Raw genomic sequence first — 23,647 nt, forward strand, 5'->3', positions numbered from 1 at the left:
GACTCGCAGTGCTTACTGCTTTGACACTCACTTCATCTGGCAACATCCTCACTGTCACCCCACTTCACAGATGAGCACACAGAGACTCAGAGAGGGCAAGTGACTTGCCCAAGGGCACCCACTTAGAAAGTAGCAGAGGCTGAGACTGAGCCTGGCCAATTCTGAAACGTGCACCCCTTTCCTCCCACTTCAGCACCTCTCATCCCAACACGAAGGCAGGGCCCACACTCTGTCCATTGGCCCCTCCTGCACTTGTTAAATGCTCGGAAAGGGCCAAGAGGGAGCTTTGAGTTCTGGCAAATGTGTGTGCACTGGGCCACCATTGTATTCCTGTTGCCTGGAGGATAAAAATTCTGGTGTCTTTCTCGCACTGGGCTCTGTATGAGATACTCAGTCCGGTTTTGTTCTACGCGAGTATGTGAGAGACACATGCCTGTTTTCCAGATGACAAAACAGGTCTGGAGGAAGGAAGGGGCTTGCCTGGCGGGGAGGAGATGGAGCTGAACTTCCACCCTGGCCCCTGCATCACCCCAGCCTCTCACTTGTTTTGCTCTGCAGCTCCCTCTTAGTGGAGAATGCTATCCTTTGGAAGAGGGTCCAGGTGGCCTGAGAATGTAGGGGCATACGGTTTTCAGGGGCCTCCCTTGCCAGCTCTCTAAGCCCAGACCCTGGAAGCCCCATTGTGCATGCTCAGGGTGGGGATGGAGGCTCCCCATGCTAATGCTGATATGTTTTGTCAAAGCACCCAACTCAGAAACATGGCGGGGGAAAGCTCTGTTCTTCTCACCCTGGTGGAGGATGGACTGGCTGGCCTTGCATGGCCTGGGGTGACATCAAGGGCACCTGTGCATGTTTCCATTTCTTCTTCGGCCTCCCTCCCCCTACCAGAGCAGGGAGGGAAGGGGAGGAGGTGTCTGTCCTCAGATGCCACACTATTTTTAGAGCTTGCAATGATCCCAATTCCGGAGCACATGGGCTGTGACAGGCACTAGGAGCAGACCCGCTCAAATAACGAAGAAGGTCAAGCCAGATGCTGGGATACACCCCCACCAGTGCTGATCCTGGCACTTCCAGAACTGGACACAGACTCTTGCCCTCCCTGAGTGCAACCCTGGGCTGTCCTGCATCTGGTCTCCACAGAAAGATGCCCCCACAGAAGGATGTGCCCCCAGCACACAGACTGAGGCTGGCCCCAGGGGCTCTGAGCACAGCAAGGCTCAGGAACTCATCCTGGCCTGGGACTCTGCACCAAGCTGAGGTGCCCCTCTTTGACAGGCACAGGGTGACATTCAGGGAGCCTGAGCCTGAGTTAATCACCACCTGTGCTCAGGGAAGCTGTGGAGTAGATGATCCTGTCCCTTTGCCTGCAGCCACATTGGTTTGCTCAGTTCTCAGCACCACCCTGTGCAGCAGGCACTGAGGGGTTAAGTAACCTGCCCAAGGTCACCCAGCTTAGTTAGTGGTGGAGCTGGGATAGGCACCCAGCTTGGGGCTGGGGTGTGTGCTGTCAGGCGGGATGAGACCTGCTGAAGCTCCCAGAGCATACTGCTGAATATATACGTGCACATATACAATTAAAATATATGTGTAATGTAATGTAATGTAATGTAATGTATATACTTGCATGGAAAATAAGTTCCTTATTTAAACCACCCCTATATTTATATATGGAACATACTATGTACCTATATACATAATTTCATATATTTATGTGTACTTATATATACATTATATATTTATACATGTGCTTTATATTTAAATACAAACTATATTTATAAAATTACAGTGTATTACATAGAAACACTATGCTTACATTATATATAAAGATATATGCACACCTTATTTAAATTGTATATATTTACAAACACACTATATTTAAATAGTAAATATGTTATATCCGTGTATATGAATCCATACATAGATGGATATGTGAATATATGCATATAGGATATGGATACTCACATACATGTAGAGAGAGAAAGACACCTTTTTATAAAAAACAACTTTATTGAGATATGTCACGTATCGTACAAATTATCTGTTGAAAATATACAGTCCAGCTGGGCATGGTGGCTCACACCTGTAATCCTAGCCCTCTGCGAGGCCGAGGCAGTAGGATTGCCTGAGCATGCGAGTTTGAGACTGCAGTGAGCTATGATGACACTGTACTGCAATCTAGCTGAGTAACAGAGCAAAACTCTATCCCCCCAAAGTATACAAGTAAATGGCTTTCAGTATATTCACAGCGCTGTGAACTCTTACCACAGTTTTAGAATACTGTCATTACCCCCCAGAGAAGCTCCATACCCCATAGCCCTCACACTGCCCTCTGCTCCCTACTCCCAGCCCCTGGCAACCACTCACTTACTTCCTGTCTCTCTCTATTTGCCTATTCTGGACATTTCAAATAAATGGAATTTTGTTGTCCAGATTTATCCATGTTGTAGTGGGGATCAGTACCAGGTTCCTTTTTTCTTTTTCTTTTTTATCTTTTTTTTGTTTTTTTAGAGACAGTGTCTTACTTGGTCACCCTCGGTAGAGTGCTGTGGCATCACAGCTCACAGCAACCTCTAGCTCTTGGGCTTAGGTGATTCTTTTGCCTCAGCCTCCCAAGTAGCTGGGACTACAGGCGCCCGCCACAATGCCCGGCTATTTTTTGTTGCAGTTTGGCTGGGGCCAGGTTTGAATCCGCCACCCTTGGTATATGGGGCCTGCGCCCTACTCACTGAGCCGCAGGTGCCGCCCCACCCCCCTTTGTTCCTTTTTTAGGCAGAATAATATTCCGTTGTGTGGATAGGCTACAATTTATTTATCCACTAACCAGTGGATGGACATCTGGATTGTTTCTACCTTTTTGGCTATTATGAATAATGTTGCTATAAACATTCGTGTAGGGGTTTTTGTATGGACCTATGCTTTTAAGTCTCTTGGGTATTTACCTAACAATGGGATTGCTGGATCACATGGTAGCTCTATGTTTAGCTGTTTGAGAAACTATTAAACTATTTTCTAAAGTGGTTGTACTATTTTACATTCTCATGGTGGGGGTGGGAGGTACTTCAATTTCTTGCTTTTATCCTTTTTTTTTTTTTTTTATAGTCATCCTAGTGTGTGTCAAGTGGTATCTCATTGCGGTTTTGATTTACATTTCCCTAGTGACTAATGATGTTGAGCATCTTTTCATTTGCTTTTTGGCTAGTGGTGTATTGTCCATGGAGAAATGCCTGTTCAGATCCTTGCCCAGTGTTAAACTGGGTTACCTCTTTATTACTGAATTCTGACAGTTCTTTATATATTCTGGATACAAGTCTTTCATTTCATACATATGTATGTATGTATCATTTAAAAAATTTTCTCCCATTTTCTGGGTTACCTTTTCACTTTCTTGCTGATATTCGTTGAAGCACATAAGTTTTACCTTTTGATGATACCCAGTTTATTTTTTCTCTTGTTGTTTATGGTTCTGATGTCATAAGTAAGAAATTATAGCCTAATCCAAGTTCATAAAGATTTGCTCCTATGTTTTCTTCTAAGAGTTTTATAGTTTTAACTCATATTTTTGGTCTTTGGTCCATTTTGTGGTAATTTTTATGTATGGTGTGCAGAGGGGTCCAGTTCTTTCATAGATGGATACCCAGTTGTCCCAGCACCATTTACGGAAGAGATTATTCTTTTCTCATTGAATTGTCTTGACATCTTTATCAAAAACAATTGATGGCAAATGTGAAGATTTATTTTTGGGCTCAATCCTGTTCCACTGAGCTGTATGTCTATCTTTATGCCAGTATCACACTGTTTTGATTATTGTAACCGTGTAGTAACTTCTGATTCAGGAAATATGAGTCTTCCAATTTTGTTCTTTTCCAAGATTGTTTTGGCTATCTTGAGTCTGTTGCATTTCCATATGAATTTTAGGATCAGTCAATTTCTGTAATAATTCAGCTGAGATATGGATAGAGATTTTGTTGAATGGGTAGACCAATTTGGGGAAATACTGCTGTCTTAACAACATTAAGTGTCTGATCCATGATTATGGGATGCCTTTCTGTTTATTTAGGTCTTCAATTTTTTTCAGTAATGTTTTATAGTGTTAAGCATGAAAAAAATAGTGTTGTTTTTTTTTTGAGACAGAGCCTCACTTTGTTGCCCTTGGTAGAGTGCCCTGGCGTCATATCTCACAGCAACCTCAAACTCTTAGGCTCAAGCGATTCTGTTGTTTCAGCCTCCTGAGTAGTGAGGACTACAGGCGCCCCCTCAAATGCCCGGCTATTTTTAGAGACCAGGTCTTACTCTGGTTTAGCCTGGCTTCTTGGTGAGCGCAGGCGATCCTCCTGCCTCAGCCTCGCAGAGTGCTAGGATTACGAAGTGAACTATTGCACCTGGCCAGCATGACAGTTTTGAATGTCCTTGTTAAATGTATTCCTGGCTTGGTGCCTGTAGCACAGTGGTTACCACGCCAGCCACATACATTGAGACTGGCAGGTTCGAACCTGGCCTGGGCCTGCTAAACAACAATGACAACTGCAACAAAAAAATAGCCGGACATTGTGGCAGGTGCCTGTAGTCCCGGCTACTTGGGAGGCTGAGGCAAGAGAATTGCTTAAGCCCAAGAGTTTGAGGTTGCTGTGAGCTATGATGCAATGGCACTCTACTGAGAGAGACATAGTGAAACTCTGTCTCAAATAAATAAATAAATAAATAAATAAATAAAATGTATTTCTATTATTTTTGATATTATTGTAAATAGATTTTTAAAAAAATTTGATTTGTTTTTTGCTAATATATACAAATAAAATTGATTTTTGCACATTGATTTTATATCCTGAAGCCTCACTGAACTTATGAGCTCTAATTTTTTTTTTTTTGCGTGTATACCTGTGTGGATTCTTTAGGATTTTCTGTATATAAGACCATGTTATCTGCAACTAGAGAGATTTTACTTCTTCCTTTCCGACTGGATACCTTTTATTTTGTTTTCTTGCCCAGTAGTCCTGGCTGGAACCTCCTGGATGACGCTAAATAGTGAACACTTCCATGTCCTTTCTGATCCTGGGGGAAAGCTTTCAGCCTGCCACCAGGGATGTTAGCTGTGGTTTTTGGCAGGTGCATTTATCAAGTGGAGGGAGTGCCCTACTATTCCTGGTTTATGGAGTGTTTTCATCATAAAGGGGTATTCCATCTTGTCAAATGTTTTTCTGAGAAATGTCTTCTTTTTTTTTTTTTTTTTGCGGTTTTTGGCCAGGGCTGGGTTTGAACCCGCCACCTCCGGCATATGGGACCGGAGCCCTACTCCTTGAGCCACAGGCGCTGCCCGAGAAATGTCTTCTCTTAAAATGTCCCAGAACCAGCCTGAGCAAGAGTGAGATCCTGTCTCTACTAAAAATAGAAAAAACTAGTTGGGTGTAGTGGCTGGTGCCTGTAGTCCCAGCTACTTGGGAAGCTGAAGCAAGAAGATTGCTCAAGTCCAAGAGTTTGAGATTGCTGTAAGCTAAGGTGCTACAGCACTCTACCCAGGGTGACAGAGTGAGACCATGTCTCAAAAATTAAATTAAATAAAAATTTCCTGGAAGTCCCTATTCTTCCTTCTGAGGGCAAAATCTCAACTGTAGAGCCAAACGGTGTTTTGGTAAACCACTGTTCAGGGCCTCCTGTATTACCCTCTGAAAGGTGCTAAATGGTGGCGGTGTAGGTAGTGACAGCTAGGATCCCTGCTCCTTCCACTGGCCAGAGCGCTTTTTTGGTATGCCTAGGCCCCCCGGCCGCCCCAGCCCTGCGCTCACTCCAGCTCTGCCCCTACCCACAGGCCTACGAGAAGCGCTTCCCCACCTGCCCGCAGATCCCCGTCTTCCTGGGCAGCGAGGTCTTGAGCGAGTCCCGCAGCCCCGACGGGGCAGTGCACGTGGTGGAGCGGAGCTGCAGGCTGCGGGTGGACGCCCCACGACTACTGCGAAAGGTGGGGGGCTAGGGCGGGGGTTTTGGGTCTGGGAGCGGGGCGGAGTGGGCTGGGCGCGGGAGCTGGAGACTAGGGTGGGACCCGGCGCCCTGTTGGGGGACTCTGGGGTGGGGGCAGCGGAGCTTGGGTACTAGAGGGGAAAGGGCCAGGGGTCAGGGGAACTGGCGGGGTCCAGGGTACCAGGGCCGCGTGGGGTCCCAGGGGTTTGGGCCCAGTCTGGGAGGTGGTGAAGGGTGGGTGGGTGCACAGCAGAGTTTGGGGGTCCTGGGTCGGGGAGGTGTTCCTGGGCTGCGCTGGGTAGGTGGGGACGAGGGATCCGCGACTGTGGCCGGGGGTGGCTGGGGTGGCCATCTGGACTCGCCCCCTGCCCTCCTTATAGATTGCAGGTGTCGAGCACGTGGTCTTCGTGCAGAGAAACGTCTTGAACTGGAAAGAGAGGACTCTTCTCATTGACGCGCACAATGAGACCTTCGCCAGCCGCGTGGTGGTCCACGAGAACTGCAGCTACACGGTGAGGGCTTGTGAAATGCAGATTCCCAGGCTCCACCCTGGACCTGCCCAGGCAGAAGTAGCTGGGGCAGGCCCAGGAATCTGTGTATTTAACAGATTCCCTGGTAATGTTTCTGCCCAGAGATTTTTTTTCTGATATCTATTGATATGTAAGAATAGGTCATATATATCTTTATATAAATATATAACTATTTACAAATATATATCTAAAATTTATAATATTGAGATATAATTTATTTATATATACAGGGTATCCGTAAAGTTCATGTGCAATTTACTATGTTAAACTGTTTTAAATTGTGCACAAATTTTATGTCTACCCTTAAGCATATTCTGTATTTATATATAATTTTCTATGTATGCATATGGTATTTAAGGGGCAGGGGTGCAGATATCAGATTCATGCTCTCCTGGCCTCTCCTGAGAAGGCACTTTATTCCCTGACAGTTTAGACTTGGGTGGGGACCCCCTTGGTCCCACCCTCCCTGGGTAGGGGGCCCTCTTGGTCCTGCTGTCCTGGGTGGGGGAACCGTCGGTCCTGTGACATGCTGTCTGCCTGAGGCTTGGTACTGTGGCCCTCACGCTGAGACCCTGCATCATCCCTACCTGGCTTTCAGGTCCACCCTGAGAATGAAGACTGGACTTGTTTCGAGCAGTCTGCCTCACTGGACATCCGGTCCTTCTTTGGTTTTGAAAATGCCTTGGAGAAGATTGCCATGAAGCAGTACACCACTAATGTCAAGAGGGTACGTTAGTCTCAGGAGGACTTGGTCTGCCACCTGGTAACTCCAGTGACATCTGTCAAGAACCTTAACCTGCTGGAGGCCCAGTCTTCTCCTCTGTAAAAGGGGTATTCTAGTAATGACCAAGTCACATGAGATAATGGGTAGAAAGTCACTGGCCTGTCATTGGGGCGCCCTCATTGTTGTCCCTGCCCTGAGATATCTGGGTGTGTGTAGTGAATTCTCTGGAAAAGGAGAGACGTTCTGTGGTGTGTTTTCCTGGTTCAAATGGTCATGCTTGTTTTATAGAGCTCAGATGCATTGCTGAGTAAAGCCTTATTCACATAATGAAACAGGCAAAATTAATTTTAATAATCTGTTTTTCAAATGTGTTGTCATTTTAATCTGTTTTTCAAATGTGTTGTATAAAATGTATCATGAGCTATATTACATTCTTCGCCTCATACTATGTCTTGGAAATCTGGTGAGTACTTGACATTCACACCATCTCTCTATCCAGACAGCCACATTCGGCTGCTCAGTCACCACATGTCAGGGGAGATTCCCTGACCATCATGGTGACGCCTGCTGCCTTGGTCTCTCCGGCTTCCAGGGGAAGGAGGTGATAGAGCACTACCTGAATGAGCTCATCTCCCAGGGCACCTCCCATATCCCTCGCTGGACACCTGCCCCGGGCCGGGAGGAGGAGGCCTGCCACCAGGTTGGGCAGTGGGACTCTGGCTCCCTGGATGCCAACAGGCCCAGCAATGCCCCAGGCCCTGCTCTGGAGACGGTCAGTACCGATGGTAGGTCGCTGCAGCCGAGGCCACTCTGCCCTGCTCCTGCGGTAGCCCTCTTGCTCCTTGGGTGGGGGTGGATTGCCTCAGTCTGGGTCTGGGTCTGCGAATGACTTAGCCTCCTTCTTCTCCTGGCCGCCTCTCCCTCTTCCTGTTCCAGCCCAAGAGCCAGAACTGGTTTATTTCTAGATCAGAAATTGATCTCTGGTGCCTTGACACTGCCGTTTCCTCTGGGTTTACAACTATTTTTAATTATATGAGTAATGCATGATCATGGTAGGAGAAAAAAACTCAAATTGCTTGGAAGATATGAAATAAGTAAGATTCCTTTCCTTTCCCTAGAGGTTACCTTAGTTCTGTGCTTATATTTTCTAAATATATCTAGGCCTATGTATGTATGTTTTATATATATATGTGTGTGTGTGTGTGTGTATGTATATATATACACACACACACACCTGTGTACACACATGTATACACGTATGCCTTATGTTGAAGAAATGAGAACATGTTCTACATCATATTTGACATTTTCCTTTTTTTCACTTACTTATGTTGCTTGGACAACTTTCTGTATCAGTGAATACATGTGGTTGAACCACAACTTGTTTATTAATAAACATTTATCTATTATTATTATTTAGAGATTGGGTCTTGTTATGTTGCCCAGGCTGGACTTGGTTTCCTGGGCTCAAGTGATCTTCCTGCCTCAGCCTCCCGAGTATCTGGAACTACAGGTATGAGCCACCACACCACAGCTGGCGTATTGGTTATTTATTGATTATTTTAATTACTTATTTATTTATTTATTGGTTTATTAATCATTTTATTGATTATTTTAATTAATTAATTAATTTATTGATTATTTTAATTACTACTCTATTTAGTTAGTCTTCTATTGATGGACATTTAGGTTTCTTCAGTTTTTCAATAGTACCAATAGATACATTTTGTAAAAGGATTTTTACAAAATTTGTAGGAGTGCAAACATAGTATAAATTCTTAAAAGTGGAATTGCTTCCTCTTTTTGCTGTGACAAGGGAGCCATTTACTGTCTATGGTGAACATATCTTGCTTTGTAAATGTCTATCTTGCTCTTGCTCTGTAAACCTGTCTTTTCCTCAATAAAATTTGTTTTATACTTGCAAAAAAAAAGAGTGGAATTGCCAGGTAGAACGTTATATGTAGCTAAAATTGTGTTGGATTTACCAATTAGACCTCCAAAGAGGTTATACTGATCAGTATTCCCACTGAAAGTGTGTAACTGTGCCTATTCTTGACTTCACCTGAGCTTCCCAGAAGACTCTTAGTAAATATCACACTTCCAAAAAGGCAGTAACAATGACCACTGGTAGATTAGAGGTTAGTTCTTCTGTTATTGGTGAGGTCAAACAGTATTATTCTTTTCATGTTTTTTTTTTTTTTTTTTTTGTAGAGACAGAGTCTCACTTTATGGCCCTCGGTAGAGTGCCGTGGCCTCACACAGCTCACAGCAACCTCCAACTCCTGGGCTTAAGTGATTCTCTTGCCTCAGCCTCCCGAGTAGCTGGGATTACAGGCGCCCGCCACAACGCCCGGCTATTTTTTGGTTGCAGTTTGGCCGGGGCCGGGCTTGAACCCGCCACCCTCGGTATATGGGGCCGGCGCCCTACTGACTGAGCCACAGGCGCCGCCCTATTCTTTTCATGTTGAATGACCGTTTTCCTTTTAAAGCTGAATCTCTATCTTTGCCCTTTGTCCATTTTCCTGTTTTTCCATTGATTTCTTCTTGGTTTGTAATCACTCTTTGTATATTAAGGCAATTGGCCCTTTGTCACAGTTCAGACTTTTATCTGGAAAAGATTCCTAATATAATAATGCTGAAGGAAAAATAAAACTAGGATATAAACCATACATACACCACAAATCCAGTTTGATGTACATTTATGTGGATTCAATTTTTTCTTCAGGGCCACTGAGGTGTAGGAACTTGCCTGGCTCTGAGACACTTGGGTGACAATGCCATGTAACTAATAATGTGGAGCTGTGTTCAGGGAGAACACAGTTCATTCATACAAAGATTTATTCTGCATCAAGTATGTGTGCTGGCTGGCTGCTGTGTATTTTTATTCTTTTTTTGCAACAGTGCCCTCTCCAGCCCCATCCTGTGGTCATTCTCTGTGGCCTCATCCCTGTACCTTCTGTGTTTTGCCCAGGCCATTCTCCCCCTTCCCATCTGTGCTGTCCACCAGAGTGCTGGCCCTGGGCTGACTGGCAGAAGGCACAGTCACGCCCCTCCCACCCATTCAGAGTCACTGAGCTTTTGAGCTCCACATCTGCCCTGAGGCTGGAAGGAGGCTGGGAGCTCCTGCCTCATTCCAGCATCCCCCTCTTGTCCTGCCCCATCCCCTCCCCACCCCCAGCATCTCTGCCTCTGACCACTTGAGGTCTGGATGGTCTTCTCAAGCATCCCTCTGCCTCGGTTTGCCTCCTGGCATAGTTGGTGTGACCCCCAGCCCTGGACCTCCTGAGCACACAGTGAATTTGAGCTCCTATTGTTAATAATCTTCAGAAGAGCTCCAGAGGGTGGGAATTATCTTCATTTTTAAGGGTCAAAGAGGAGAAATCGCATCTCAAAGTGAAATTCAGGTTTGGCCTGGCAAGAGTTTTCAGAATCACCTTGGAAATGGGTTGGAAAAGTGAATGGAGGCCACAGCCTGGCTTGTACCCATGTTTCAGAGCTGGGATGGCCAGTGAGTGATGGAAGGCTCCAGAAAGGGCAGGCCACATGGTTAGGAGGTTCAGTGTCTTGTCCTGATGCCCTCCTCCTTCCTCCAAGGGGATAAGCTGGACTCGGACTACATAGAGAGGTGCCTGGGCCACCTCACGCCCATGCAGGAGAGCTGCCTGATCCAGCTTCGGCGCTGGCTACAGGAGACCCACAAAGGCAAGGTGGGTGCAGAGCTGGACCCCCTTGGAGTGGTGCATCACCGGTGGCAGGTGATGCACCACTGCACCACTCAGCCTGGTGGGGGTGGGGGCAGGGGAAGAAAGGAGAAAAGGTGAGATAAATAGGTTTGTGTAGCCAGCAATACTGAGAGTCATATTTTGCTGTATTTTTATTAAATACTATCTCATGTCTCCATGGCGTGGGCTGTGTGTACCACAGACAGCTGGGGTTCTTATCCTTGGCGCTATTGACATTGGAGCTGGACAGTTCTTTACGGGAGGCCTGTTCTGTGCACTGCCGGATGTTTAGCAGTGCCCCTGGTCCACCCACCAGATGACAGCATCTCTCCCTCCCCCAGTTGTGACAACCCAAAAGTCCTGACATTGCCAAATATTCCCTGGAGGACGCAGACAACCCCAGCTGAGAACCACTGTTGTACAGTGCTGTGTTCATGAAACCTTGCAGGCTGTTCTTTTTTTTTTTAATTAAATTAAATGGAATTTTTTTTTTTTTTTTTTTTTGCTTCTTAACTGCAGTAGTGAGAAGAGGGAAAGAGTAGAACAAGGAGCGCAATCTGTAACTGACCATGAACAGTCAAATGAGACAACTCACTACCTTTGGACCAGCTCAGGTTGTTCTTTTCTAAAAGATATAACTGTGAGGGCAGTTTTTGGCTCCTTGTGGATTTTGCCTTTAGGCTCTGACTCCCATCACATGGGCATGCACCATGCGAGTTGGGGCCATGCGTAGACTTTGTCTCAACTCTGTTGAATGAGAACTTCCTGCTAGGTCATGAGCTGCTTGCCTTTCCTCACCCCTGCACTGGGGGATAGAGAAGGGAGGTACTTTAGTGTTGGGCTGGGATTCAACCTGTCTGCTCCTGTTTTTTCATCTGTGAAGTGGGGATCACGTTAGCTACACCTCCAGAGAACTCCCTGGAAAGTGCTCAGATGGTATCCAGATCGGGGTGCACACTCAAGAAAGGGCAGCTTTTCTTGGGGCTGGTTTTGCAAGTTGTGCACATCAGGGAGCAGGGAGGAGAAGCTGTTCTCCAAAAGAAAGACACTATTCCCAGTGCAAGGGGGTGGTGGTGGGGATTTAGGCAGCCAAAACGCACCAATATTTGCTACTGTCTACCCCTTGACTGTCCCTTTGCTTTGTGGTTGAGGGAGAACATGGCCCTTTTCCCAGCTGAATGTTTTGCAGGTGACGTGTGTAGAGGAGGTTCACCGTCTGTGGTTTTGTCTGCTGTCTTAGGAAGTACCTTTCTGTAGGCGCTCTTTTACTTCTTTGTCTCTCAGATCCCCAAAGATGAGCACATCCTTCGGTTCCTGCGGGCCCGTGACTTCCACGTGGACAAGGCCCGGGACATGCTGTGCCAATCCCTGAGCTGGCGGAAGCAGCAGCAGGTGGATCTGCTCCTGCAGACATGGCAGCCCCCTGCCCTCCTGGAGGAGTTCTATACGGGGGGCTGGCATTACCAGGACATAGGTGCGTGCCCCCACCTATGTGATCTATAGGGCATCCTCCAGTCACTGCCAAATGCACTGTAAATGAGCTGCTTCATGCTAACACTTTTGACTCTTCCAGGCCTCTGGAAGAAGGTAGAGCTGGAACAGACTTCTGGGCTTGAGGAAGAGATATTTCTCTTCTGGGAGGGGTGGATGAGCCCGCCGTGACTGGATCGTTGCAATCACATACGTAGTGGCTGCATGTATATTGTACTTCCTAGAGTGCCATAATAAGTTGCTATAAATTCGGTGGCTTAAACAACAGAAAGTTATTCTCTCACAGTGCTCTGAAGGCTGTAGGGGTGAATCTTTCCCCATCTTTTCTAGCATTTGGTAGCCCGGATGTGCCTGGGCTTGTGGCAGCGTCATTCCAGTTTCTGTCCCTCTCTTCATATGCCCTTCTTCTCTGTGTATCGCTCCTCTTCTTAGAAGGACCCCAGGTCATTGGCTTGAAGGCTCAACCTCAATCCACTGGGATTTAATCCTGAGATCCTTAATTAACTACATCAGCACACCCTCTGTTTCCAAGTAGGGTCTCATTTTAAACTTCCAGTGGACATGATTTTTTTAGGGGGGCGGCACAAATCTACCCACTACAAATACCTTTTCTGGAATTTAAAATTAAACTTCCACTGAAACCAATGCCTATTGTGTTTTTCATGTCTTTGATGTAAAAATTCGTATGCAGAGAATGCCAAAAAATGTATACACATTTTAAGAAAGGAAAAAACGGTATTAAAATTATAATACTCAGTATATACTGATGTATGTTATCTTCTAATAATCAAGGCACATTTGACTTCTCAATTACAAGAGATACAAGATACAATATACAAGGTAACACAGGTTATCAGTATATATTGAGTATTACAATTTTAATAGTTTTTTTTCTTTCTTAAGACGTGTATTCATCTTTTTCAGCACCCTCTGTGTATTGATTAGTGTAAATGCGTGGCGTGCCTGAAGAACTGGTTGGCATGGTTCCTTCTGATATCCAGTCCCTCCTCATTGTTTATTTATTTATTTATTTTATTTTTTTGTGTAACTTTTATTTATTTATTTATTTATTTTTTTGTAGAGACAGAGTCTCACTTTATGCCCCTTGGTAGAGTGCCGTGGCATCACACAGCTCACAGCAACCTCCAGCTCCTGGGCTTAAGTGATTCTCTTGCCTCAGCCTCCCGAGTAGCTGGGACTACAGGTGCCCACCACAGCACCCGGCTGTTTTTTTGTTGCAGTTTGGCCGGGGCTGGGTTTGAACCCGCCACCCTTGGCATATGGGGCCGGCGCCCTACTCACTGAGCCACAGGCGCCGCCCCTTTTTTTTTTTTTTTTTTGAGGCAGACTCTTGCTCTGTTCCCCTGGCTAGAGTGCTGTGGCTTCAGAGCTCCCAGCAACCTCAAACTCTTGTGCTCAAACTATCCTCCTACCTCAGCCTCCCAAGTAGCTGAGTCTATAGGCCACCATGTCTGGCTAGATTTCTTCTATTTTTAGTAGAGACAGGGTCTCAAACTCCTGGTCTGAAGCCTCCCAAAGTGCTGGATTATAGGCAGAGCCACCACTCTTGGCTCTCATTGTTTATGAGTTCCATATTTGTGAATGCTCCTGCTTGTTGACATTCACTTGTCAGCCTCAAGTCAATATTCACAGAGCTTTTGGAGCCTTTCTCAGACTTGTACAGAGGAGCAAAGAATTTGAGTTACCTGACATGCACGTTCTCTGCTGAGGTTGAGCAAGGCCACGCTCTGCCTTCTTGTTTCAGCTCTCATACCATGAACAGGGGTCCGTTTTTTTGTGGCTTATCCAGTGGCACGTGTTAACATTTTTGTGCTTTTTCTTGGTAATTTTGCTGTTTAAAAAAGCCTCAAGGGGCGGTGCCTGTGGCTCAGTGGGTAAGGTACCAGGCCATATACCAAGGGTGGTGGGTTTGAACCCGGCCCCAGCAAAACTGCAACAAAAACATAGCCGGGCGTTGTGGCAGGCGCCTGTAGTCCCACCTACTCTGGAGGCTGAGGCAAAAGAATCGCCTAAGCCTAGGAGTTGGAGGTTGCTGTGAGCTGTGACACCACAGCACTCTACAGAGGGCAATAAAGTGAGACTCTGTCTCAAAAAAAAGGCCTCAAGGATAGGCTGAAATGTTGCCTCATGTGCCTGAGTACAGGAAGGCGGGGATATACCTTATGGTGAAAATCCCTGTGCACGTTAAGCTCCGTCCAGGAGAGAGCTATAGTGCTGCCAGCCAGGAGACCAGTACTGATGAATCAGCAATATATTAAAGTGTCTTTAAACAGAAACACATAAAACAAGGTTATATACTGATTGATGAGCAAAAATGTGACCGGAGGCTCACAGGAACCTAACCCCACATTTTCCCAGAAACAGTGGTTCAGTGCATGTGATTCAGTGTTTGCAGTGACTTTACCGAATATAATTTTTTTTTTTTTTTGTAGAGACAGAGTCTCACTTTATGGCCCTCGGTAGAGTGCCGTGGCCTCACACAGCTCACAGCAACCTCCAACTCCTGGGCCCAAGCGATTCTCTTGCCTCAGCCTCCCAAGTAGCTGGGACTACAGGCGCCTGCCACAACGCCCGGCTATTTTTTGGTTGCAGTTCAGCCGGGGCCGGGTCTGAACCCACCACCCTCGGTATATGGGGCCGGCGCCTTACCGGCTGAGCCACAGGCGCCGCCCTTTACCGAATATAATTATCCTGAATAACAAGAACCAAGTCTGTTACCATCCACCCCTTGTTTCTTCATGCTTCTTTTTTGTTTTGGGGGGAGAAAGCTAAGAGCTAAATTTTGCCCATGCTCTCTGTACTCCTTCATCACATGCTTTGTATCATATTCGAAAAAATTTTTAAGTAAACTGTATTAAACACTGTTAGGTTGGCAGAATGGTTGCCACGGATTGTACTGAGAGGTCCCCTATACCCCTCACCAGGAGTGCACCCCTCTTGTCCTTATTTTAACACTTCCGATGTTTTTGCCTGACTAGCAGTGTCAGGCAAGTGTTGGTCCTCAGGGAGCTGCAGCCTGAGGGGTGAAGCCCTCACCTTGCTCTGACCTGCCCACCACCCTCATCAGCTGTCCCCTAAATAATGATCTTTTCCTTTGGCCCTATCTGTGAAGATGGCCGCCCTCTCTACATCCTCCGTTTGGGCCAGATGGACACCAAGGGCTTGATGAAAGCTGTTGGGGAGGAGGCGCTGCTGCGGCACGTGAGTGGGGGGCCCCATTGCCCGGACCCTGAGCCTGGGAGGGGCTGCCTGCCAGGGGAGCAGCAGGGCGGACATTTGGCAGCTCTGTGTCTCCCTCTCAGGTTCTTTCCGTCAACGAGGAAGGACAGAAGAGGTGTGAGGGGAACACAAAGCTGTTTGGCCATCCCATCAGGCAAGGACCTGTGCTGGGCACAACCCCCCTAAAGGACAGACTGCTGGCGTGCACTGCGCGTGCCCAGCGTCTCTGTTTCATGGGTGGGAGACAGACTCAGTGGGGGTGCGGTGGTCAGGGCAGGGCAGGACTGGAACCTGGTCCTGTCTGGCTTCAGGGTTGAGAACTCTCTCCCCTCCCCTTCACAGTTTCCTTGGCTTTGCCTTTGACACCAGCTCTCCTGCCCCAAGTTCTACCCTGACTCCATCTCCCAGGGCCAACCGACTTTCTGGAATCACAGGTCATCCCGTAACCTGTGGTCCTCCTCTGACTCCCCCCAATTTCTGTTCCTGAGCTGAGTTTCCCTGAACCAGGACTTATAGTGGCATCACCCCAAAGGCAGTGAACCTTCTGAGCTGCAGCTTCTTCTGTAAAGTGATTTTTTAAATGGATTATCAAAACTGTAACTGTTAAAAGAACACAAACACCATACGGTACTTGTTATGTATGTAGCCAGGTGCTCTTCTAAACATCTTCATTCATTTCATCCTCCTAACAAACCAGAGAGACAGGGACAGTCAGGACCTGATGCTTAAGCCATATAAGCTATAAGACATATCTCAAAATATCCCAATCTTGGTGAAAATTAAGTTCCTTTGCTGTTTGGAAATTTCCTAAGGGAATGTGTGTTGTGGTGGGTGGGGATTGATGAGTCAAGGCCCTGGCTGGTAGAATTCATCCTGGACGGTTCGGATGAGGGAGTGTCATAAAAGGACTCCTTGCAGAGGTGTGTGCAGGTTTGAGGGAACAAATCCAAGATGGAGAAGCTCCCAGGGACAAGCTACTGAAGTAAAACAGTCATTTTCCTAATGAATTAATAATCACAAAATGGAGGCACAGAAAGGTTAAGAACTTAGCCAAGGCCACACAGCAAGTGGCAGGCCTGCACCATCTGGCTGTGGGGTACATGCTCTTAGTTCCTGTGCTCTATTGAGTAGTTAGTGACTTTTCAACAATGAACAGTAATAACGAGCTTTAGTTGAGTGCGTGCTGTGTGCCATCCTCCCAGAGAGCTTTCTATACAAGATACCACCTAACCTTCGCAGCAGTTACTCCAGATAGGGACTGTTATTGCCCTGGCCATTGTCCCAAGGAGGAGGGTTAGGTTGGCAGCCCCATCACAAAGCTCTCAGGGTGGAGGGGGGATTTGAGTTTCAGGCCTCAGCCTTGGTGTCCATGCTCTGAATCTCTTGGCCAGCTGGACTCCCCACCATGGTGGGATCCACAAGAATGTCCTGTGGCCCCTCTGCTCCCAGCCCTGGCTCACTGAGCCTCCCTGTTCATCCCTGGGAGGTGGCAGAGCCAGGTGGAGTGGGGGCTATCTCTGCCGTAGCTCCTGGACTTGCCTGCTGGACCTGGAGGGTCTGAACATGCGGCACCTGTGGAGGCCAGGAGTGAAGGCCCTGCTGCGGATGATAGAGGTGGTCCAGGACAACTACCCCGAGACCCTGGGCCGGCTGCTCATCGTGCGAGCCCCCCGTGTCTTCCCTGTGCTCTGGACTCTGGTAAGAGCCACAGCCTGAACCCCCACCCCTGACCTGGACAGGGGTTCCCTCCATGAGCTTCCCTGCTCTGCCTGGCTCTCCTGTTCTATTTCTTTTAACAGCTTTATTGAGATGTAACTCATACACCATGAACATCCTTTTGAAGTTTAGAATTCAGCAGGTTTTGGTATATTCACAATTCTGTAACTGTCAGCACTGTTGAATTCCAGAACCCCAGCCCACGGGCATTCAATTCACTCCCCATCCCCCTTCTCTAGCCCCAGGCAATCACTGCTCCACTCTCTGTCCCTGTGCATTTGCTTGATTTGGATACTTCATCAAAATGGATCATAAACTGTGTGACCTTTTGTGTCTGGCTCTTTTCACAGAGAAGAAGGTCCTCAAGGGCCATCTGTGTTGTGGCCTGTATTCTTCATACCTCTTTATGGCTGAATAACATTCTACTGTGGGGCGAACTGCAGTGTGTGTGCTCATTGTTCTTTTTCTCTGATTTGAGAGCCACACAGAATTGTGCAGTGTTCCTGGGACTCCCATGAGCTGTTTCCGAGGGGCGTTTGGGCCCTGTCCTGTAGGGCTTTTAAAACTTTCTGTCCGCAACCCACAGTATGAAATACACTTTGTATTGTGGCCTGGGACACTCCCCCATCTCAAACAAGAGAAATACACTCGGCAGAGTGACGGGTCCTTTAACTGTTGACAACACTAACAAACATGTCAGGATTCTCTGCGACAAGGACATGAGGATGTTAGGACCCTTGGAGAGACTGAGTCAGGCAGGGTGTGGCATAGGGGGAACAGAGGAGGGCCCCTGAGGAGGTGACATTTGGCTGAGACCTGAGGAATGAGCAGGAATCTTCCTAGGAATGGCAGGAGGAAGGGTATGGTAGACAAACAGCACAGCCTGGCCACACCCAGCTCTGTGCTTTGGGGAAACTGAAAGAACAATCTAGGGGTGACCAGAGCAAAAAGGATCAAGAGGGACTATGGCACCAGGGGAGGCCAGGAAACTGCACAGGGGTTAGCACCTGCGAGTCCTGGGGCAGTAGGGAGCCCGGGAGGACTGTGAGCAGGGGAGGTTGTGAGCAGCCTTCGGGGCAGACAATGCTCTGAGCCCTGGAGGAGCTTCCAGGCTCTGTTCAAGTGGGGCTGAGGAGCAGGAGCTGCTTCTGAAGCTTGTTCCCAGTTGTCCTGGTCTCTGTGCAAACCAAGTTCATCTGTAGTTTGGAGACTTCCTAGGAAGACGAACATTGGGTGTGAGTCAGCCTTTGGGGTCCCAGCCTTTGGGGTCCCAGCTGGGAGTGGGATTTGGTTCCAGCAAATCAGTGGCTGCCAGGGCCTGGGGGAGGGAAAGGGGGCGTGACTGTGGATGGGTGTGGGGTTTCCCTTTGGAACGAAGAAGTCTTGGAACTAGATAGATGTGGTGGTTGCTCAAGGTAGTGTGGGCACCAGGAGCCACTGAGTTGCCTACTGTGAAATGATTACACCTGTGTTATGGGGATTACATCTCAGCACCAAAGTCCATCTTAAGTCCATCTTTGGTGGACTTGCTTCTCTTCTTGCATTTCAGATCAGCCCCTTCATCAACGAGAACACCCGGCAGAAGTTCCTCATCTACAGTGGCAGCAATTACCAGGGCCCCGGAGGCCTGGTGGACTACCTGAACAAAGAAGTGATCCCCGACTTTCTGGGGGGAGAGAGCTTGGTGAGGCGCCCTGCTGATCAGGGGCCCAGGCAGGCAGCATGCAGGCAGAGCACACTCTTACCCGGGGAGGGCTGTGTTGGCTTTCCACCCGGACAGGGCTTGTTTTGGGAAACACCTCAGGTTGGGTCATGCTTTGGGTCTTTCAAACTCGGTGAGATGGAAGTTTCTGGAAGCTCGAAGATCAGGCCAGTCGAAGCTTACCTATGCTATAGTGCCATCAAAGGTGACGCTGAGCAGCGGTGAAAGGTCACCTACTCTCGTCTACTACTCACTTTGCGCCCTCTGCTGCAGGGGAGGTAACTCCCACGTCCTGGTGGTGGCCCTGGACAGGGAGTGGCAGACCCAGAGGGACTGATCCTAGCCCACAGCCACAGAGCTGGGATGGACAGGCCACCACTTCAAGGGGGGCAGCATCCAGACCCCTTTGCTGCCTGCCTTGGGGGTGAAATGAAAGGCAGCAGGGAGCCTAGGTCACAGCCCTGTCATCTCATGTGGCCGTCAGCGTCCAGGGCTAACAAAAATACCGAACAGCTTGCATCATTTCTGGATAAAACCGTCTTTTCCTAGGAACTGTATGAGCTTGCCTGTCCCCTTCATTGGTGGCGATAATGTTGCATGCATGATTTATTTTTAGTGAATGGGCCTGGTGATCCGAGGGTGCCTTATTGAAGGACACTGAGCAGTGATCTTGCTTGTTAATCCTCATCTTTTAGCAAGTGAAATGAGGGCAGAAATCATTATTTGGCAGTGGCAGAGGGACAGTTAAGAGACTGCTCCATCCCCACTACTGAGGGGGTGATGTAGCCACTGTGGGGTGCAGTGTAAAGGGATAAGGGACATGAGCCTGGGGGGCTGACAATGTGAGTTTGTGCCTTGGCCCAGCCATTTGCTGCTGTTTGATCATGGGCAAGTGGCCTGACTTCTCTGAGCCTCCGTTTCCTTCTATGAAATGGGCAGAATAGTCATCCCTTTTGTGTTGGTGGTTCTGGGGTTTAACTGGCATCGCAGAAGCCCATTGCCCAGCTCTGCCAGGGGTCGTTGTTGTAAGTTGTGTCAGGGCATTCTTCTATGGGACAGGCCAGCCAGGCCTTGACTGGCACTGACCTGCCACCCTTTGTCTCTGATCTGCAGTGCAATGTTCCAGAAGGAGGGCTGGTCCCCAAGTCCCTCTACCTGACAGAGGAGGAGCAGGAACAGGCAGACCAGCTGCGACAGTGGAGCGAGACCTACCAGGCAGCCAGCATCCCCCGTGGGACCCCTCATGAGGTGCTGGGGCCTGGCCTGGGTGTTCCCACTGGGCTGGGGTGTCATCTTAGGTCAAGATTCTCATGCTGGTGATTAATTGCGGGTGGGGAAGGCAGGGAGGCAGGTGAGCGTGGTACCTGCCCGACCTGGCAGGGAGCTCTGGAACGCAATCACCACAGAAGGGCCCTCCAGATGTTTCAGAGAAAGGTGGGTCCATTTGCTCAGGCCAGTTCTTGGACAAAGGGGCAGCTGGGGTCTTAGCAGCCCACCTTCCCTACAGTGGGGAATAAGCGTGGACACAGCAAAGGAGATCTGCGTGGGCACCCACAACACCTCCTGCTGCCATCATCCCAGTGCCAGCGCTCCACTCTTGGCTGGGACCCCTCAGACAGCACCTGTCTCCCTGCAGGTTGCAGTAGAAATTCTGGAAGGGGAGTCAGTCATCACCTGGGACTTTGACATTCTGCGAGGGGATGTGGTGTTCAGCTTGTACCACACCAAGCAGGTGCCCAAGCCAGGCCCCCGTGAGCAGCTGATCGACAAAAGCTGGGTCCTCGGCAGGGATTACAGCCGTGTGGAGGCTCCTCTCATCTGCCGGGAAGGGGAGAGCATCCAGGTTCGCATTCTTTGGATCACTTATTCACTCATCAAACACTATTGAGTGTCCACTGTGTGCTGGATGTGGTCTTCAGCCTCAGGGCCTCTGCCAGACAGCAGGAAATACACATATTGTCTGGGCATTCTTTGGCTTGTCTCTGCTCCTATCCTTACAGGGCTGGCTCCTCTGTCTCTCTTCTGTGTTTCAAATCTCTCTGTCCTTTCTCTTGTAAGGATATCAACCCTCTAAATCCTTAACTGCACAGACTCTGTTTCCAAATAAGGTCATATTCTGAGGTTCTGGTTAGATGTGAATTTGGGGGGGGGGGACATTATTCAACTCACTACATTAACTCATGCTCGTGCCGAGAGAAGGACAGGGTGTTGTAATTTGAAGTCCAAGTCCTGTGCATGAGTTGAAGTGGCGTCAGTATGAAAGACCTTGAGGAGTGGCTGGGTTTTAAAGGGGGCAGGGAGAGATTATTTTCCAGGTGGAGGAACAGCAAAAATAAAGTTGAGGTAGCAGGGAGGGTGTGGGGGCAGGACAAGTGCCAGGAAGGGTAGGAAGTCAGTATGGATGGCAGGGACAATGCCATCCTGAGGTCAGAGTGCAGAGTTTTGATACAGTGAAGCTTTAGGTCTGGAACAGAACACGGGCATCTCTCTGTCTCCCAGATTCATACACGTACACACACAGATCCGCTGGCAGCTCTCACGGAAGGTTCCAAGGGCAGGGAGCAGAAGGCCGTCTTGCACCAGCCACCCCTCGCTCTCACTGAGTGTCTCAGCCCTTCCTCAGAGTTGCTCTTGTGACAACTAATGCTCTGCTTTCTTACTCTCAGCACCCCACAACTAACTAACACTTGTGACTTAAATACCTCTCCAAATCCCACTCAGAACCAAGGCCCCACACAATCCAGGTGTTTCACTGCATCTGCCAGCCTGTACCCCACCCCGGGCTTCACCTCCCGCAGGTTAAGAGGGAGGTTCTGGTGACAGGGCAGTGGGTGGTGGGTGGGGGACAGCAAGGATAGCCTCAGGAGGCTTTAAGAGGATTTGGGGGTGGACTGGTGAAAGGACAGAGGAAGGAGGGCCCCATTCTCCAGGCCTGGTGACAGGGAGCCTGTGAAGGCTTAGGGCACGGCTGCTATGTTTCAGGGCTCCCATGTGACCCGGTGGCCTGGGGTCTACCTGCTGCAGTGGCAGATGCACAGCCCCCCTGGCAGCGTGGCCTGCAGCCTCCCGGGTGTGGATGATGTCCTGACCGCTCTTCACAGCCCTGGCCCCAAGTGCAAACTCCTGTACTACTGCGAGGTGCTTGCGTCTGAGGACTTCAGGTAGGAAGTGCTGGGAAGGCCCTGGGGCTCCTCTGTAGGCCAGGCTGCTCACCCTGTGCAGCATTCCCTCTTTTGGGCTCTGGTATTTGGATTCAGTGGAATGCTGGTCACTCAGACACCCGGGCTCTGCCCCCTCAGCATCTCCTCTCCCAGCTCCTCTCTCGGTGGGGTCCTACCATGGGCATTGTTGGGACTCTCCAGAGCACTTTAGTGTGAGAAAGAGAGTCCAACACTGTTGCAAACTCTTAGGATGAAACCCAGTGACACAGTTGGGGTGGGAGAGGAGAAGGAGAGTCTGAGACCCTCCCATGTCTAACTCCCCTCACTCCTAGAGTGGTACCTCACAGGCAGCTCTCCTTTCCCCGAGTTGTTGCTTTCAGAGAGACAGGGAAGTGCTGTAGTGAGCACTCCAGAACTTTCTGGTTGTGATGCAAGTCACTTCACCTCTGTAAGCCTCAGGTGCCCCATCCTTTGATTGGGAACCACTGATGCCCCTCCACATGGGCTTGTTATGAGGAGGAAATGGCTGGGGCACCCGTTGCCACCTGGACACAACAGCAGGCAATGAATGGCAGGACGAGGGGAAGAGTCTGGAGGTGGAACAGGCGATTTCTTCAAGGCCTTGAGCTTTATCTGTTAAAAACGCATGTGATTTTGCATCCTGCTTCATGCCACATCTATTTTAGTTCCCATCTAAAAAGAATGCTTTAAATTCTTTCCCTGTGGGCAGCGCCTGTGGCTCAGTGAGTAGGGTGCCAGCCCCATATGCCGAGGGTGGCGGGTTCAAACCCAGCCCCTGCCAAACTGCAACAACAACAAAAATAGCCGGGCGTTGTGGCGGGTGCCTGTAGTCCCAGCTGCTCGGGAGGCTGAGGCAAGAGAATCATGTAAGCCCAAGAGCTGGAGGTTGCTGTGAGCCGTGTCACCCACAGCACTCTACCGAGGGCAGTAAAGTGAGACTCTGTCTCTACAAAAAAAAAAAAAAAAAAAAATCCTTCCCTGCAGTAAAATTGAGGTGCTAGGTGCTGAGTCTGGACCCTTAGTCCAGGCAGAGCTCCAAGGAAACCAGTCCAGTGCGAGGAATACTGGGCCAGAGTCTTTATCCAAAGAGAGGTCCCAGGGCTGTGGGTGGGAGGGAGGACTGGTTGAGTCCCTCTTTGTGAAGTGGCATGTTTTGGTCACTGGTCCTCAGTGTGAAGTGACAGGCTGAGGCCCCGGGGGACTCTGAAGAACAGATCCAGGCATCAGGGAGGCCAGAGGGGTGGGTTGGATGCTGCATGCCAGCTTCTTGGTCTGGTCAGCATAGGGGATCTCCCCAGCCTCATGAGAAAATCGATTCTAAGGCTATTACTTGGTCACCCTCAGTGGGCAGGTGGTGGGCTGGGTCTGGAGGGGACTACACAGAAAGG

General features: G+C 48.8%; 1 protein-coding gene across 1 annotated transcript in view; it reads left to right on the plus strand.

Moving 5' to 3' along the window:
- Positions 1-23,647, plus strand: part of SEC14L5 (SEC14 like lipid binding 5) — a 42,841-nt gene that overhangs the window by 14,722 nt on the left and 4,472 nt on the right. The window contains exons 3-16 of the mRNA XM_053557795.1: positions 5,804-5,953; positions 6,333-6,464; positions 7,081-7,209; positions 7,799-7,991; positions 8,627-8,719; positions 10,801-10,913; positions 12,213-12,402; positions 15,553-15,641; positions 15,743-15,813; positions 17,186-17,357; positions 18,925-19,059; positions 20,191-20,325; positions 20,714-20,920; positions 22,060-22,238. Coding sequence (XP_053413770.1) covers positions 5,804-5,953; positions 6,333-6,464; positions 7,081-7,209; positions 7,799-7,991; positions 8,627-8,719; positions 10,801-10,913; positions 12,213-12,402; positions 15,553-15,641; positions 15,743-15,813; positions 17,186-17,357; positions 18,925-19,059; positions 20,191-20,325; positions 20,714-20,920; positions 22,060-22,238 — 1,988 coding nt within the window. The remainder of the gene's footprint in view (positions 1-5,803; positions 5,954-6,332; positions 6,465-7,080; positions 7,210-7,798; positions 7,992-8,626; positions 8,720-10,800; positions 10,914-12,212; positions 12,403-15,552; positions 15,642-15,742; positions 15,814-17,185; positions 17,358-18,924; positions 19,060-20,190; positions 20,326-20,713; positions 20,921-22,059; positions 22,239-23,647) is intronic.

Source organism: Nycticebus coucang, chromosome 12 (genome assembly GCF_027406575.1).
Source record: "Nycticebus coucang isolate mNycCou1 chromosome 12, mNycCou1.pri, whole genome shotgun sequence".
In the NCBI taxonomy this organism is placed as follows: Eukaryota; Metazoa; Chordata; class Mammalia; order Primates; family Lorisidae; genus Nycticebus; species Nycticebus coucang.